This window comes from Conger conger, chromosome 11 (assembly GCF_963514075.1).
Source record: "Conger conger chromosome 11, fConCon1.1, whole genome shotgun sequence".
In the NCBI taxonomy this organism is placed as follows: Eukaryota; Metazoa; Chordata; class Actinopteri; order Anguilliformes; family Congridae; genus Conger; species Conger conger.
Window position 1 is genome coordinate 21292489 of NC_083770.1, and position 12991 is coordinate 21305479.

Consider the following 12991-nt stretch of genomic DNA (forward strand, 5'->3'; position numbering starts at 1 on the left):
AGTCTTATATAGGGTAGAGCCCGCCTACCAATAAGATAGTCCAATTGATCAGTAATTAGACTGCACCTGGAAACCAATTAGCCAAGGCAGCAATCTGCATGCGTAAGCCCGAAAAATTATACTGCCTGGAAAATGAGTAGGAAAACTCTGACAGCATCTTTCTGGTGCTGATATCAGTTAGTTGGAGGCGAGATAATCTGGACCCGCCGGCGCTGCACAGATTACCAAGAATATGCATCATTGAAGTGCAATGCTTTGCCTCAACTACTTATGAAATCATTCACAGATATTCATTCACAGGTGTTTCCACAGAAAGGCGTCTTCTCTATATTGTTCTGTGTGTAACCTTGTGAGTCCTTTGAGTTCTTTGAGACGGTGATACAGTAGCGCTTTGAACTCCTGGAGCAGTGCTGACTGTGTGATTTTTTATCTGCCTGTGTGCCGATTCTGGCTTGTGCTGAGACATGGTTTTCATGAAGACCACACACGTCATCATCCGCACGAGGCCTCAAAGGGTCCCGGTGTAAAAAGAAAATACAACTTCACATGGAGTTCTCAGGGCTGGCTTTTGAGAATATGGATGAGAGTCCCGACCTGAACTTTTTAAATCAGCCAGAGAAACTGCATGCCAGTCATCTCACAGCAAGGAGGTCCTGGGTTTGAATCCGGGCCTAGGCCTTTCTGTGTGGAGTTGCATGTTCTCCCTGTGTATGCGTGGGTTTCCTCTGAGGACTCTGGTTACCTCCAACAGTCCAGTCCAAAGACATGCAGATTAGGCTACTTGGGGGAGCATTAACAGGGTGTTGCTGTAAAAGAGCTCAGTCAGCCCACCCTGTATAAATAAAGGTTAATAAATAAATGAAGCAATCTCGATTATGCTTTTCTGACGTTTCACAGGACGGGAACTCTCCTCACTTGCTGTCCCATCCCGTTGCCTGGGTTCGTGAGGGCGGAATGGTTCAGATCACTAAGAGATACCTGAGAGCTGAGTACAAGGGCTCCAGCGACTCCCAGATCCTGTACAACATCGTCCCCTCCAAAGGATCGCCAAAACATGGTGAGCATTCAACCTGCAACATCTAAGGCAATGCCAGTCGTAGTATTTGTGTGACTGTCAACCAATGCACTAGGGTCACCTCACTTCTAAGACCTTTTAACACACGCAAAAACTTTTTGGATGTGCAAAACTAATAAGACAACCAATGAGTGTTGAAAAACAAACATCATGACCAATCATTGTTATTGGTTTTGCATGTGCCAAACAAATTAGATATTTGGCCCAGGTCTGATAATTTTCCTGAAATGTGATTGGACCTGTGCAGGTGACGTGGTGCTCCTGGTGACCCTGCCGGCTGACGGTCCGGCAGACGGGTGGCAGCGGCTGCCAGACGGGCGAGCCGCCACGCCCACCACCTCCTTCACCCAGCAGGATGTCAACGAGGGCATCGTCTGGTACCGCCACTCCGGGGAGGGGGAACCCAGCGACACTTTCCAGTTTCAGGTGAGCGGATTCAAACAGGTCCCTAACCCCCTCCCCCGTTTAAAATGATGTCCCTGCCCTTACCCTGGAACAGAACGTCCCTCCTCTCTGAAGCAGAACTGCTGCCTTCCTCCCTGAAGAGCTTCCAAAACAAAAACCCCTCTGTCCCCCCACATCACTCTTATCCCCTGACTGGAAGGAATTTGCTATACGAGGCAGGTGGAAGATACAGTAGGGGGATCTTGGCTAATATACAGGCTGCAGTGACCCACGGCATGGGTGGAATGTTAGGGCCAGCTGGGTTCATTAACCCTTTAAGGTGTCAGAGCACAAGTACTATGTGGTTAGAATGTTCCTAACTGGACATTCTAATGCTGATGTCACAACCACTGCTGGTAATTGAAATAAGTGGCATTCTAGAACACTGATTTAGAATGTTGCAGAAAATGACATTCCAAAAAACTCTTTAACGCAGAGCAGTGAGGAAAAGTCTGAACTCTGGCTTACATAAGTGTCACCCTCTTCTTCCTGCTTTAAAACCACATCACCACTCTGCATTTATGCAAATAGACTCAAGTGGAATTAAACCCCGGATTATCTGTGCGAAGTAGGACTGGCGTTTATTTCTTGACAAATTGTGTAATTGTATGCATCATTAACTCGTCCCTAATTATTCTTGGCAGAACAGTGATGAGACACAGCCAAAGGAACAGTGCTTAAAGCCATTTGCAGTTTTGATAGACCACATGATTTAACTTTGGCGGGGAGAATAGGGTTATTGCATGTAACTGCAGTGAAAGGGAGCTTGATTACGCACACGAACATTACCTCAGTTTGCTCATCAGTGCTGCTGAAATGCTCATATGAAGTCATAACTTGCTACAGATTGACTCGATAGGAGAGATTCTTTTGTGCAAAGTGTGGCAACACTGAAGTAAGATGAGCGGCCATTCCTCCATTAGCGCCAGTACATACCAGTTTTGTTTGAAGTGATTTACTGTTTCATGTTATGAGCTGGCAACGTGTGATTTGTAGCGATAGTATCACAACAGCATTTGTCAAAACATGCACTAAAATATTAGCTGGAGGATCCTGATATGTGTGACGGTAACAGGATTCATCTATGCCGCACTCTGTGTTTGACACAGTCGATAACCTCTGACTTTGGGTTGCTAATCCCACCCTGAGGAGGTTTTTTTTAATCCTAGGAGTTGAAACTCTTTATTTGGCTGGTTATTCCCTTAAAGGTTACACGTAATATAACAATTTCATTTCTTTAAAGACCTGCTGGCTTCATGGGATTAAGTCCACAGTGCTCGGTCTGTAGCGTAGTGGTTAAGGTCCCTGACTGGGACTCGCAAGGTTGGTGGTTTGATCCCCGGTGTAGCCGCAATAAGATCCGCACAGCCGTTGGGCCCTTGAGAAAGGCCCCTAACCCTGCATTCTCCAGGGCAGGATTGTCTCCTGCTTAGTCTAATTAACTGTACGTCCCTGTTAATGTAATGTAATGTGATGTAATGTAATGTGATGTGCCCAGACACCCATTAGGGTGTCTGGAAACACCCTAATGGGTAGCACGCCTGCCTTGTTATCAGGTTGAGGTTTCGATCCTGGGTGACGGCTGCCTTTCACCGACCTCCCAAAGACTCTGTCCAAAGCCTAACGTGCACATTAACTAGTTTTAAATTCCAGTTAATTAGCTGACACTTTTTATCCGATGCGACTTACAGTTGGTTAGGCCAATCCCTTCTGGAGCAATGTGGGGTTCAGGGATAAGGGCCTATGATCTTATTGCTTACGGCTACACTGGGGTTTAATCCATCAAACACCCAGGTCCTCGTGTAGCAGCTTAGCCACTTGGCTATAGGTTGCCGATAGGTTGACTCTCCCAAAGCAGTAAAACGTTGACACTCTTGAATAAAGCAGTTAAAAATGACTTTTCACTTGGATTGTTTTGTTGGTTTTCCCCCAGATGTCGAGCGAGGGGTCTGTGGACACGCTGAGTGACGCTCAGACTTTCATGATCGGCGTAATGCCACAGAAGCCTGGGTTTCCCCGGCTCTCCCCCGGGTCCGACCTGCAGATCACGGTACGAGACGCGGCAGTGAAACAGCCCTGTGCAACAAGCTTGTGTGCAAAATGTGAACACCCGGAATCCAAAAAGCACATGTGTGAAGTATAAATATCATTTTATGAGATAAAAGAGCTGGAAGTCACATGTTGTGTTTTCTCATGTGAAAAAAGCCAATCTCATGTGAAAATGTCCGGTTCACATGAAATTTTCTTTTCACATGTGAATATTTTAATTCACATATAGAAATGGGAAATTCAGGGTTTTCACATGTGAAAAGCGCACATTCTCCATGCTTATCCATAAGGGCTGAACTCATCTAGCTCCAGATCTTCACCATAGTGCCTGGCCTCGTGGTAGTGCTCACGGATGATTGTCTTCCCCGGTGCAGGCCCTGGAAGACAGCGTGACGGTGATAACGCCCTCCGCCCTCTCCTTCCTCGACTCGGAGACGCCCAGCGAGAAGCTTGTCTACAACATCACCAAACCCTTAGCCCCGGGACAAGGTTAAATAAATCTTTCCTTTCATCTTGCTGTTTCAGCTAAGAACGGGCCTTTTTTAAACACAGATACGGGGAGAGAGGAACACTTCTCCATTGTGCAAACAACTGATACCACCAAAGTGCTTTATGAAAATATCCTCGACACTTCAAAGAGCTCTGCTTTGTATTGTATTTACTCAGTGGAGCCATCCACACTATTTATGTTTTAAAATACACTCTGGTGAAGTATTTCAGGTGCATTACAGCTAAAACCTGGGGGGAAAATAGAGTTCATGTGACTCACTACCTGTGTGTGTCTCAGGTGCTCTGGAAACCCAGGACAGGCCCTATGTTCCTCTGAGCTTCTTCACTCAAGCGGACGTCAACAACGGAAAGATCATCTACCGGCCCCCCCTGGCCCCAGCCCACCTGCAGGAACTCCATCAGTTCTCCTTCACAGGTGAGAATCCTCTCACTCCACTGCTGCTGTGCAGCCTGTGGTCACTCACAGATCTGATACATGACTGTTTAATCAGAGTACATAATTGTTTTTAATTTAAATACTTGTCTATGCTTTACTGAGCTTGTCTGGAGTATTGGGTTTGTCAGGGTTTGGAAAGGGCAAACCCTGCCTTCTGGTCCTCTCGGTTGGCTCAATTGAACCAGGCAAGATCAATTGAGTACAGAAAACTATTTGAATCCAAAACAATTATGTATATGACCCAGGTCATGTGAAGACTTGAAATGTATCTTTGTTTAAACTGAGCATTGTGGAGATTTCTCTTCAGCATTAATGGTGACACTCGTCTGCTGAAAATGGAAATTGCACACCGGGCATTTATTTATCACGGGTATTCGATTTTATTTCATCTGTTTGTGTTTGTTTGCGTCTGATCTATACGTGGTGTCGACCTGATGGAGCTGTGGGTGATTACCGATGCGTTGAGTCGTGTACAGGAAATTTCACACAATCACCAGGGGCTAATTTCACATCATCGCCGCTGAATTTACACTATCCACATTGATTTTTCCCTGCAATTCTTTGTTGCGCGATGTGATGCAATGAAAAAGAATCATGAAAGTGTCAGTTTCCAGGCGAATCCCATCGGTGAAAGAGAGCGGGGATGTTTTCTGCAGCGGTTTTTGGGCGTGCGAGAGGCGCCTCAGCATTCTGTGCAGACTCTCGGAGCCTGACTAACACTCTTTTATCCCCCCCCAGGTCTACCTGAGTCGCTGAACTTCTATTTCACAGGTACATCGCCTTCGGGGCTGTTGTGGTCCCTGCCCCTGCCCCGGTCGTTTCCCCCCCCCTTCACAAACCCTCCCTAACTCATTTTCTAGCCCTGGCAACTAATACACCCCCCTCCCTTCTTCTTGACTTCCCTTTCACCTCCCTCCGCATCGTATGTTCCCTGGTGTGGTTTATGGGTCTGTCTTGGGCTACAGGACTCCCCCCTCCCCTCTGAAACTCTACCTTTGTCCTCTCTAAAAGCACAGTCCATATTGTTAATGGCAAGACGGAGCAATATTTCATGAGGCCATCTTAACACGTAGCGAAACTCTGTCAGGGGTAATCACACACACACCGGAGGGTTGGGATGAGGGGGACTGCTCTGGCTCTGTCTGTACAGTTATGGAAAGCAATTACTTGGCATTAAATTATGGAATAAATCAGTCTCAGCTTTTGATCATTTGCACATAATGGGTTTTGACAGCCCAAGTCTTGTTGTGCTACTTAATTAGCGGTCGGGCAACTATCTCTTATCAACTTGCTGTTTTTGGCTGTCCTCAGGGGCATGTATATGTCTCATCTCGACATGGAGCGCACTGAAACGCATGAAATATGCAGCCGTTTAGTTATTTATGAGTGTATCCTGGGTGGGTCGCTTTACATGTTATACAGATGGACATTTACTGAGATACACGAGGGTCTCGCTGCGGTAATCCACATGGGATTCAAACCAACATCCTTCTGGTTTTGAGTCACGCCCCTTAACCCTTTACAAATATGTGATGCTGATGTCACAAGTGCTGCTAACTGAAAGCTGAAGAGTTTTAGAACTCTGACTGAAAAAGAAAAACACATTCCAAAAAACATACTCTTCAAAAGCCTTAAGCATTGCCATTGCGTGCATTAATATGAAAATCTGAAAATCAAAGGTCTGTAATCGTCTGTGCATAACTGTGTCGGAGCATGGTTGTCAGCTGAACACCAAACTTAAAGTGGGCTTCAGCAACACTTCGCAGTGCTGGCCTCCAGCGAAACTCCATCAATGATTTACAGGGAACAGTCCACTAAGTAACACGCATATAGATGGTTCTTTAGAGGAACATCAAGGCTCTAGACATGACATGCAGCCTTGTGGTGTGCAAAGAATACCTCTCTTCTGTGGGAAGTGTCCTCTTTGGTGGGTGTCAGGGTCTCTCTCCTTCTCTTTCCTTTTCAGTGTTTTTTTTTTTGAATGGGTGTCCCTGGTGTCGCACAGTACACAGCCATTTTCATAAATCATATCTCCTCATTGTCAGACCTCTGTATTTGTGTGCCTAGCTTGTTTAAAATGTTTCTGTAATATTTGTCTGACATTGAATGATGCACTTTTGGTCTTATAAATCTGAGTACCAGATTTTGGTAAAATATGTAATTGTTGAATATGGATTAAAATACTTTTCTTATGCTTTACTGGGCTTGTCTGGTGTATTTGAACCTGCAAACCCCACCTTCTGGTCTTCTTGACTGGCTCAGTTTGCACCAGGCAAGATCAGTCTAGTACAGAAAAGCTTTTGAATCAGAAACAATTACGTGTTTGACCTAGGTCTGCTGAGTACATTATCTTCTCCTTAAAGACACTTGAGGCGTTTATTGGTTTGGAACCTGTTTGGTATTTCTTGCATGGATACGCCTGAAAGTCTGAAATCTGTTAACACGGTACAGCTAAATGAATACTAAAGTGTCGATGTAATTTAGGTCACCCAGTGTAATGAACAAAGAAAAGCTGTTTTCACCCTTAAATGGACTGTAACACGGATACAGTTTCGGTGTTACCAGTTCACTGTTGTTATAAAAGTTATTTGTGTGCTCTTGTGAACATGAATGTGTGTGGTTGTATGTATGTGTGTGTTTGAGTTTATGTGTGCGCTTGTGTTGAGAGTGTGTGTATGTGTGTGAAGCTAGTGCTGTAGGAAAGATGGGGATACTGTAAATGCGGTGTGCCTGTGTTGTAGTGTCAGATGGCGAGAACACGACTCCAGAGATGGACTTTGCCATCCACTTGCTGGCCAATCACCAGCAGCCTCCAGTCTTCCAGATCCTGGACCCCATGTTGGAGGTCAGCCTTGGGGGCAGGGCTCCTGTAGGTAAGCCACACCATCTCCTCTGAGAACTGCTTATGATGTCATCTTCCACATGCTGAAGAGCCCCATCTTTGTATTGCTGATTGCTGATTGGTACAAGCAATAACATACGACACACCTGTGATGTCATCTTCTGAATGTGAAACTGTAATGTAATGAATGCAGACGAACTTGGTCTTTCCATACCTGTCTTCATAGGGGAACTCATTAGAGTTATTTATGGAACCCTCCCTGGTAGGTGTGAAAAGCCCAGATTGAACCATTTTACCCAACAAAGAACCTTTGAACTGGATAGGGTTCCTCTACTGAGCCACCGAGGAACCTTTTGGATCCCTTTCTTCTGAGAGGGTAGGCCTTAATTTCCAGAATGGTCTGTTGTGTAGGTGGCCAGCAGCTAGCAGTCACTGATGCAGACACAGCCCCCGATGAGCTGGAGTTTGAGCTGGTGGAAGCCCCCCTCCATGGGTCCCTCCTGAAAGTCAGTGGCTTTGGGGAAGAGCTGGAGATGGTGAACGGTGAGTAGTGAGTGGATACAGGCAGGTCACATCCTTATGGAAATGGTACACTGCAGTATAATGCTATACCTTCAGGAAACCACGTGCAATATGATGCTTTTACATAGCAATGTATCAAAATGTATGTCACACTATCTAAAAGCAGCTGTAATTTATTTATTTACCTATATATGGTAAGTGTTGTGATATTTATTTTCTGATGTTAGTAGGCCAGAAGCAGATGGGCTCCCCTCTGAGCTGGGTCCTGCTCATGGTCTCCTCCTGTCAGTCAGGGGATTCTTCTTTGCCACTTGTGCCCTAGGCTTTCTCTGAGGGAGTCTCAGGCCTGGGCTTTATGTAAAGCTGCTTTGTGACAATATGTGTTGCAAAAAGCGCTAAACAAATAAATTGAATAAGTTGTATTTTATTTCAGCACACTGACTGTTTTCAATGGTTGTAAGGGCCAGTTGACACACAAGAGAATGGGTGGAGCTATCGTGTCTTGTGAACCAATAATATTGCTTTGCCATAACATGACAAGTAATTTCATTGGCTGACATCAGTGTGTAGCTGACAGTTTATGGAAGCTCCACCCCTTATTTTGTTCAAATTTGCTCTTCTTTTGCTCACATGAATCATTGGTGTTAATTCTGGTCCGCAGGCGACACCTTCTCCTTCAGTGACATCACCCGGAATATCTTGCAGTACGAGCATAACGGGGAAACGATGGACGAAGACTCCATGACATTCTCTGTGACCGACGGCATCTCCATGACGACAGCGACCGTGCAGGTTTTGGTGGCGGGGTCAGAGGGGGACGGGCCGCGACAGGACCCCAAAGCCCTCCTCTCCATGGAGGTGTCCGAAAAGAGCAGCACCGTCATCCGACGCACACACCTGGCCTACGTGGTGAGCAGGAGTTCAGCTTAGAGACCCGACCTGGGGCAAATACATTAATGTTGTGGATTCAAATACTTGCCAACGCTTTACTGAGCTTGTCTGGTGTATTGGAACCTATGAAATTCTCCCAAAAAGTGCAAACCCCGCCTTCTGGTCCTGGTTGGTTGGTTAAATTGTACCAGGCAAGATAGGTCAAAAAAAGCAAACATTTGAATCGCAACAATTACGTACTGTTTCACTAAAAAGACAACGCTGTATGTGTGCAGGACGATAACTCCCCGGATGAGAAGATCCGAATCCAGCTGGTGTCCGTGCCCATGTACGGCATCCTGACCCGCACCAAGTCCAAGTCGGATCACGAGGAACTGACAGAGTACTCGTCCTTCACCATGGAGGACATCAACCGCCACAGGATACGGTACCCCAACCCCAACCCTCCGTCTGCCTCGCCTCGTATCTGCATGGGCAGGGGCAAACCAGACTAACCACACCGTTTGTCAAACTGAGAACATTTCCTAAGACAAATATGGCAGCAAATGCAAAAAAAACCCAACATATTTTCATATTAAATCACAAGAGTGGCAACAGCCCCAACTACAAGGTGAAGGTAATTACTTTCCTCTCCTGAAATTGGTTCTTTGGAGCTTCCGCTAATGTCTGTGCCTGCTTGTCTTCCTTATCATCTTGAGTGTTTTATTTAGAAGGAATTTGTTCCTGGGCTTTTCAGCGTTGCCCGTTAACGACGTGCGGTATGGAGGCTGAGAAAACAGTGTTGAGTTGAGCGGGCAAAGGTTGTGTCGGGTGGCTCTGCTGAACGGTCTTCTGTACACCACTGATGAAACTGCTCATTGGTCCCAGGGCTGAACGGGTCAATCTTAAAGGCCCACACACATACTTCTGTGTTTTTGAGCTTTTAATATCATCCTGGAGCTTTCGATTTGTGTCCCATACTGACCAAGTAAAACCATTGCAATTTTGGTGGAAATACGCATATTTTACGGTCTAACTGCTGTTTTTCGAGGCTGCTTGTAAAACGATTTCCCAGGTGACATGACGTGTGTTTTTGCATAATTATCGGATGACGTTGATAAATGTAACACAGAGAGCTGACTACAGCAGGCCGGACTAGATTTTCCCAGGAAGAGAATGCTGATGCATGTGGGCCTTTAATACATTTATGCTGCATCTGACAATCAATTATCAGATTACTTCTATTTATTCTAAGTGTTCCAATGGAGAGATGTAATGATGTGTCAAAGCAATTATGTGAAAATCAAACACTACAGTCTTCCATTTCCTTAATGTGCCATTAGTTTGCTTAATTGCTCTGTAGGCCTCAGCTGCAGAAATTGGAGGTAACAAAGGTTGTCCAGGGCAACACAGATAGTCAACGATAGTCTCACAGTACTGGTTTGCTCCAGCAATAAGCTTCTCTGTAAAAAGAAGCACTGTTTCTTTAAGAGAAGTTGTCTCAGGACAAGTGACTGCTTCACTGACGCTTGCAATGTACCCACTTCAGTTGCTTTCAGGGTTTGTATTATCAAATGTTGATGAAAATGAGCTTGTGTAGTGCATCTGCTTAAAATAAATACAGACGTGTTGTACCTGTTAGATGTTTTATACAGAAGTGTCTGTCAGAGTGGCTAAGCCAGCTGGAAGAAAGCACAAAGCATTAATCCCATTGAGATAAATTCACAACATCTTTCACGGAAAGACAGAGAGAGACCAACATACTACCCACATTTTGGCAACTTCTCAAGAGAGAAAAGGTAGAAAATCCAGGTTGAGAAAGTAAAAGTCTGGTATTGTGATCTAATCACCTGGATTGCTTATTAGCACAATTCTTCAGCCAGAAGGTAGAACCAATTAGTGAAATCAGCTGGCTGCAGTTGGAAGAAACACATGGCAGGACTTTTACTTTCTGACTCTAGAAATTTCCACATCTGCAAGATTGAACCAGTGATTCAGGATTATCCAAGTATATAAACACGTGGAACAGAAACATTTACAGTAAAGTTTTTGTACTTGGCACAGTGTGTCAGTCTATCTACGTGTGTAAAATATTATGAACAAAACTGCTTTTTATAGTGTCAGAGTGGACTCACTCTAGAAGCTTCTTTCTCCTCTGTCCCCGGCAGGTACATCACTTCCTTTGACACAGGGAGCCAGCCGGTCACCGACATCTTCCACTTCATCGTCTACGACGGGGAGAACAATCGCCTTGACAACCAGATGTGCACCATCACCATCTCGTCCGTGGCGAAGCAGCCCCCTGTGGTGACTGTCCGCAGCGGGATCAAGGTGAGCTCCGGGGGGTGCGCGTCGCAGAGCCCCGGGACACCCCTCTGTTTTCAGGCACTACATGCCAGTATCAGGGGTTACAATATGGGTGCTGTGGGTTTCTGTTCTTGCCCATGAAAATGTAGATATGTAGTTATGTCACTGTAAAGGTAGTGTGTGATTGTGCAGATTTAATTACAAGTACAGTTAAATGCAGAAAGGATGTAAAGTAAATACCCTCAAAGCTGACAGTCAACATTTTATTTGGAATCCGGTGTGCTGGAGTACAGAGCCAAAGCAACAAAAATGTCTGCACTATTTCTACAGGTACAGGAAGGAGGGCGAGTGCAGCTGTCGGCCAATCATATCATTGCCACAGACCCAGACACACCCATGAAGGAGCTCTTGGTCTGGTTGATCAGCCCACCAAAATACGGCTTCATTGAGAACACAAAACCAGGTCAGTCTGGAGGCGGGGTTTGAATGAACCAATGATCATGTCATGTCATGACTGACACATCAGCAGCTTGCCTTGTTTGGACATTCATATCACTGACTCAACACTGCAGGCTTTGGAGAAATCCATTGGCCTGGATTTTTATCTTTAACATTTCTCTATGACTGTGAATTAAATGCAAGTGTGACTTCTTGTCTCCACCAAATCTGATTGCAACACCCCAAAATCCAATTGCAAATCTGTGAAGAAAAACAAATCCCTAGCAACTGCTTTTAAGTCACAATGAATGCCAATTGGTTATTAATATCAGGACATTATTTTGCGTTGGGTACTTAAGCTGCAAGGTTTTTTGTTGGGTCCCATTGGTTGATTGTTCTTTTTCCACGTCTCCTTGGCAGCCACAGGAAGGTCAGTGGGAGGGGCTCGCGTCATCAGCCCTGATGTGCCATTCTCCGTGGAAGACCTCACCTCCGACCACATCTTCTACGTCCAGAATGTCCACCAGAAGGTGGGGCACTACCAGGATGAGTTCAGCTTCTATATCAGCGATGGCTCGAGCCAGACTGAAGCCTTCAACGTCAACATCGACATCCAGGTGCTGGACGCTTACCTAAATTTGTCATTTAATCATTGTGTTTCATTAGTTAGTCTACAGCTGCTGCTGTGGCCTGTCCACTTTGTTTGATACATTGTGTGTTCAGAGATGTTCTTCAGCATACCACAATGCAGCATTATGCAGGATTGTAAATTCTGTGATTGACATTATGTAAAAACACAGTAAGCACTTGAAAACATTAACAATCGATTAAGTTTTTTTGACTGGATTCTGTCCCATCAGTATACATGTTATCTAAAAAAATGTCATTTTAAACAGGGAAAGCAGGACACATTCCCCATAATTTCCGTCAATAACATCCACGTGGAGGAGAACTCGGGCGTGGTCATCACCAACTCCTCCCTGGCCGTGCTGGATGGTGACACTCCGGAGAACGAGATCGTCCTGACCGTCACCAAGAAGCCCACCTACGGTGCGTCTCGGGTGCACAGTGTGTTGGGCCTTGTTTGTCTTCTCCTTGTCTTCGTGTTGAGCTGCTAACACATACATACTGTCCTAAAAAAAAGGACAGTAGATCTTCAGAAATAGGGTTGGACAGCAGTCTTTTAAGGTCATCTTGTAGGAGTTATGAAATGGACACAGTGGGAAAGAACTGCTGTAGAAATAGCTTTGTGTACTTCATGGTTGGATAAGTGTTTCATTCTGTTGAGCTGAGCTGTTGATGAGGCCTGGAAAACAGAAGCATTGCTGTTTTTGCATGGAGTCAAAAAACATGTGTATGCACAAACATAACAACAAAATAAACTTTCAAAACTCCAAGTCAATTAAGTGAACAATAGATGTTGACATTTTTGGTGTATTGAGTAGTATATTCCCTGAAGAGTGGCCTTGATACAGCAATACGTACTTCATGCTTAGGT

At 45.1% G+C, this 12991-nt stretch overlaps 1 protein-coding gene across 1 annotated transcript in view; it reads left to right on the forward strand.

The window, feature by feature from the left end:
* Nucleotides 1-12991, forward strand: part of fras1 (Fraser extracellular matrix complex subunit 1) — a 135469-nt gene that overhangs the window by 92406 nt on the left and 30072 nt on the right. Inside the window, exons 30-43 of the mRNA XM_061259739.1 lie at nt 898-1057; nt 1323-1501; nt 3453-3569; nt 3943-4057; nt 4356-4493; nt 5253-5285; nt 7256-7387; nt 7768-7899; nt 8540-8787; nt 9045-9196; nt 10917-11079; nt 11386-11518; nt 11914-12110; nt 12390-12543. Coding sequence (XP_061115723.1) covers nt 898-1057; nt 1323-1501; nt 3453-3569; nt 3943-4057; nt 4356-4493; nt 5253-5285; nt 7256-7387; nt 7768-7899; nt 8540-8787; nt 9045-9196; nt 10917-11079; nt 11386-11518; nt 11914-12110; nt 12390-12543 — 2053 coding nt within the window. The remainder of the gene's footprint in view (nt 1-897; nt 1058-1322; nt 1502-3452; nt 3570-3942; nt 4058-4355; nt 4494-5252; nt 5286-7255; nt 7388-7767; nt 7900-8539; nt 8788-9044; nt 9197-10916; nt 11080-11385; nt 11519-11913; nt 12111-12389; nt 12544-12991) is intronic.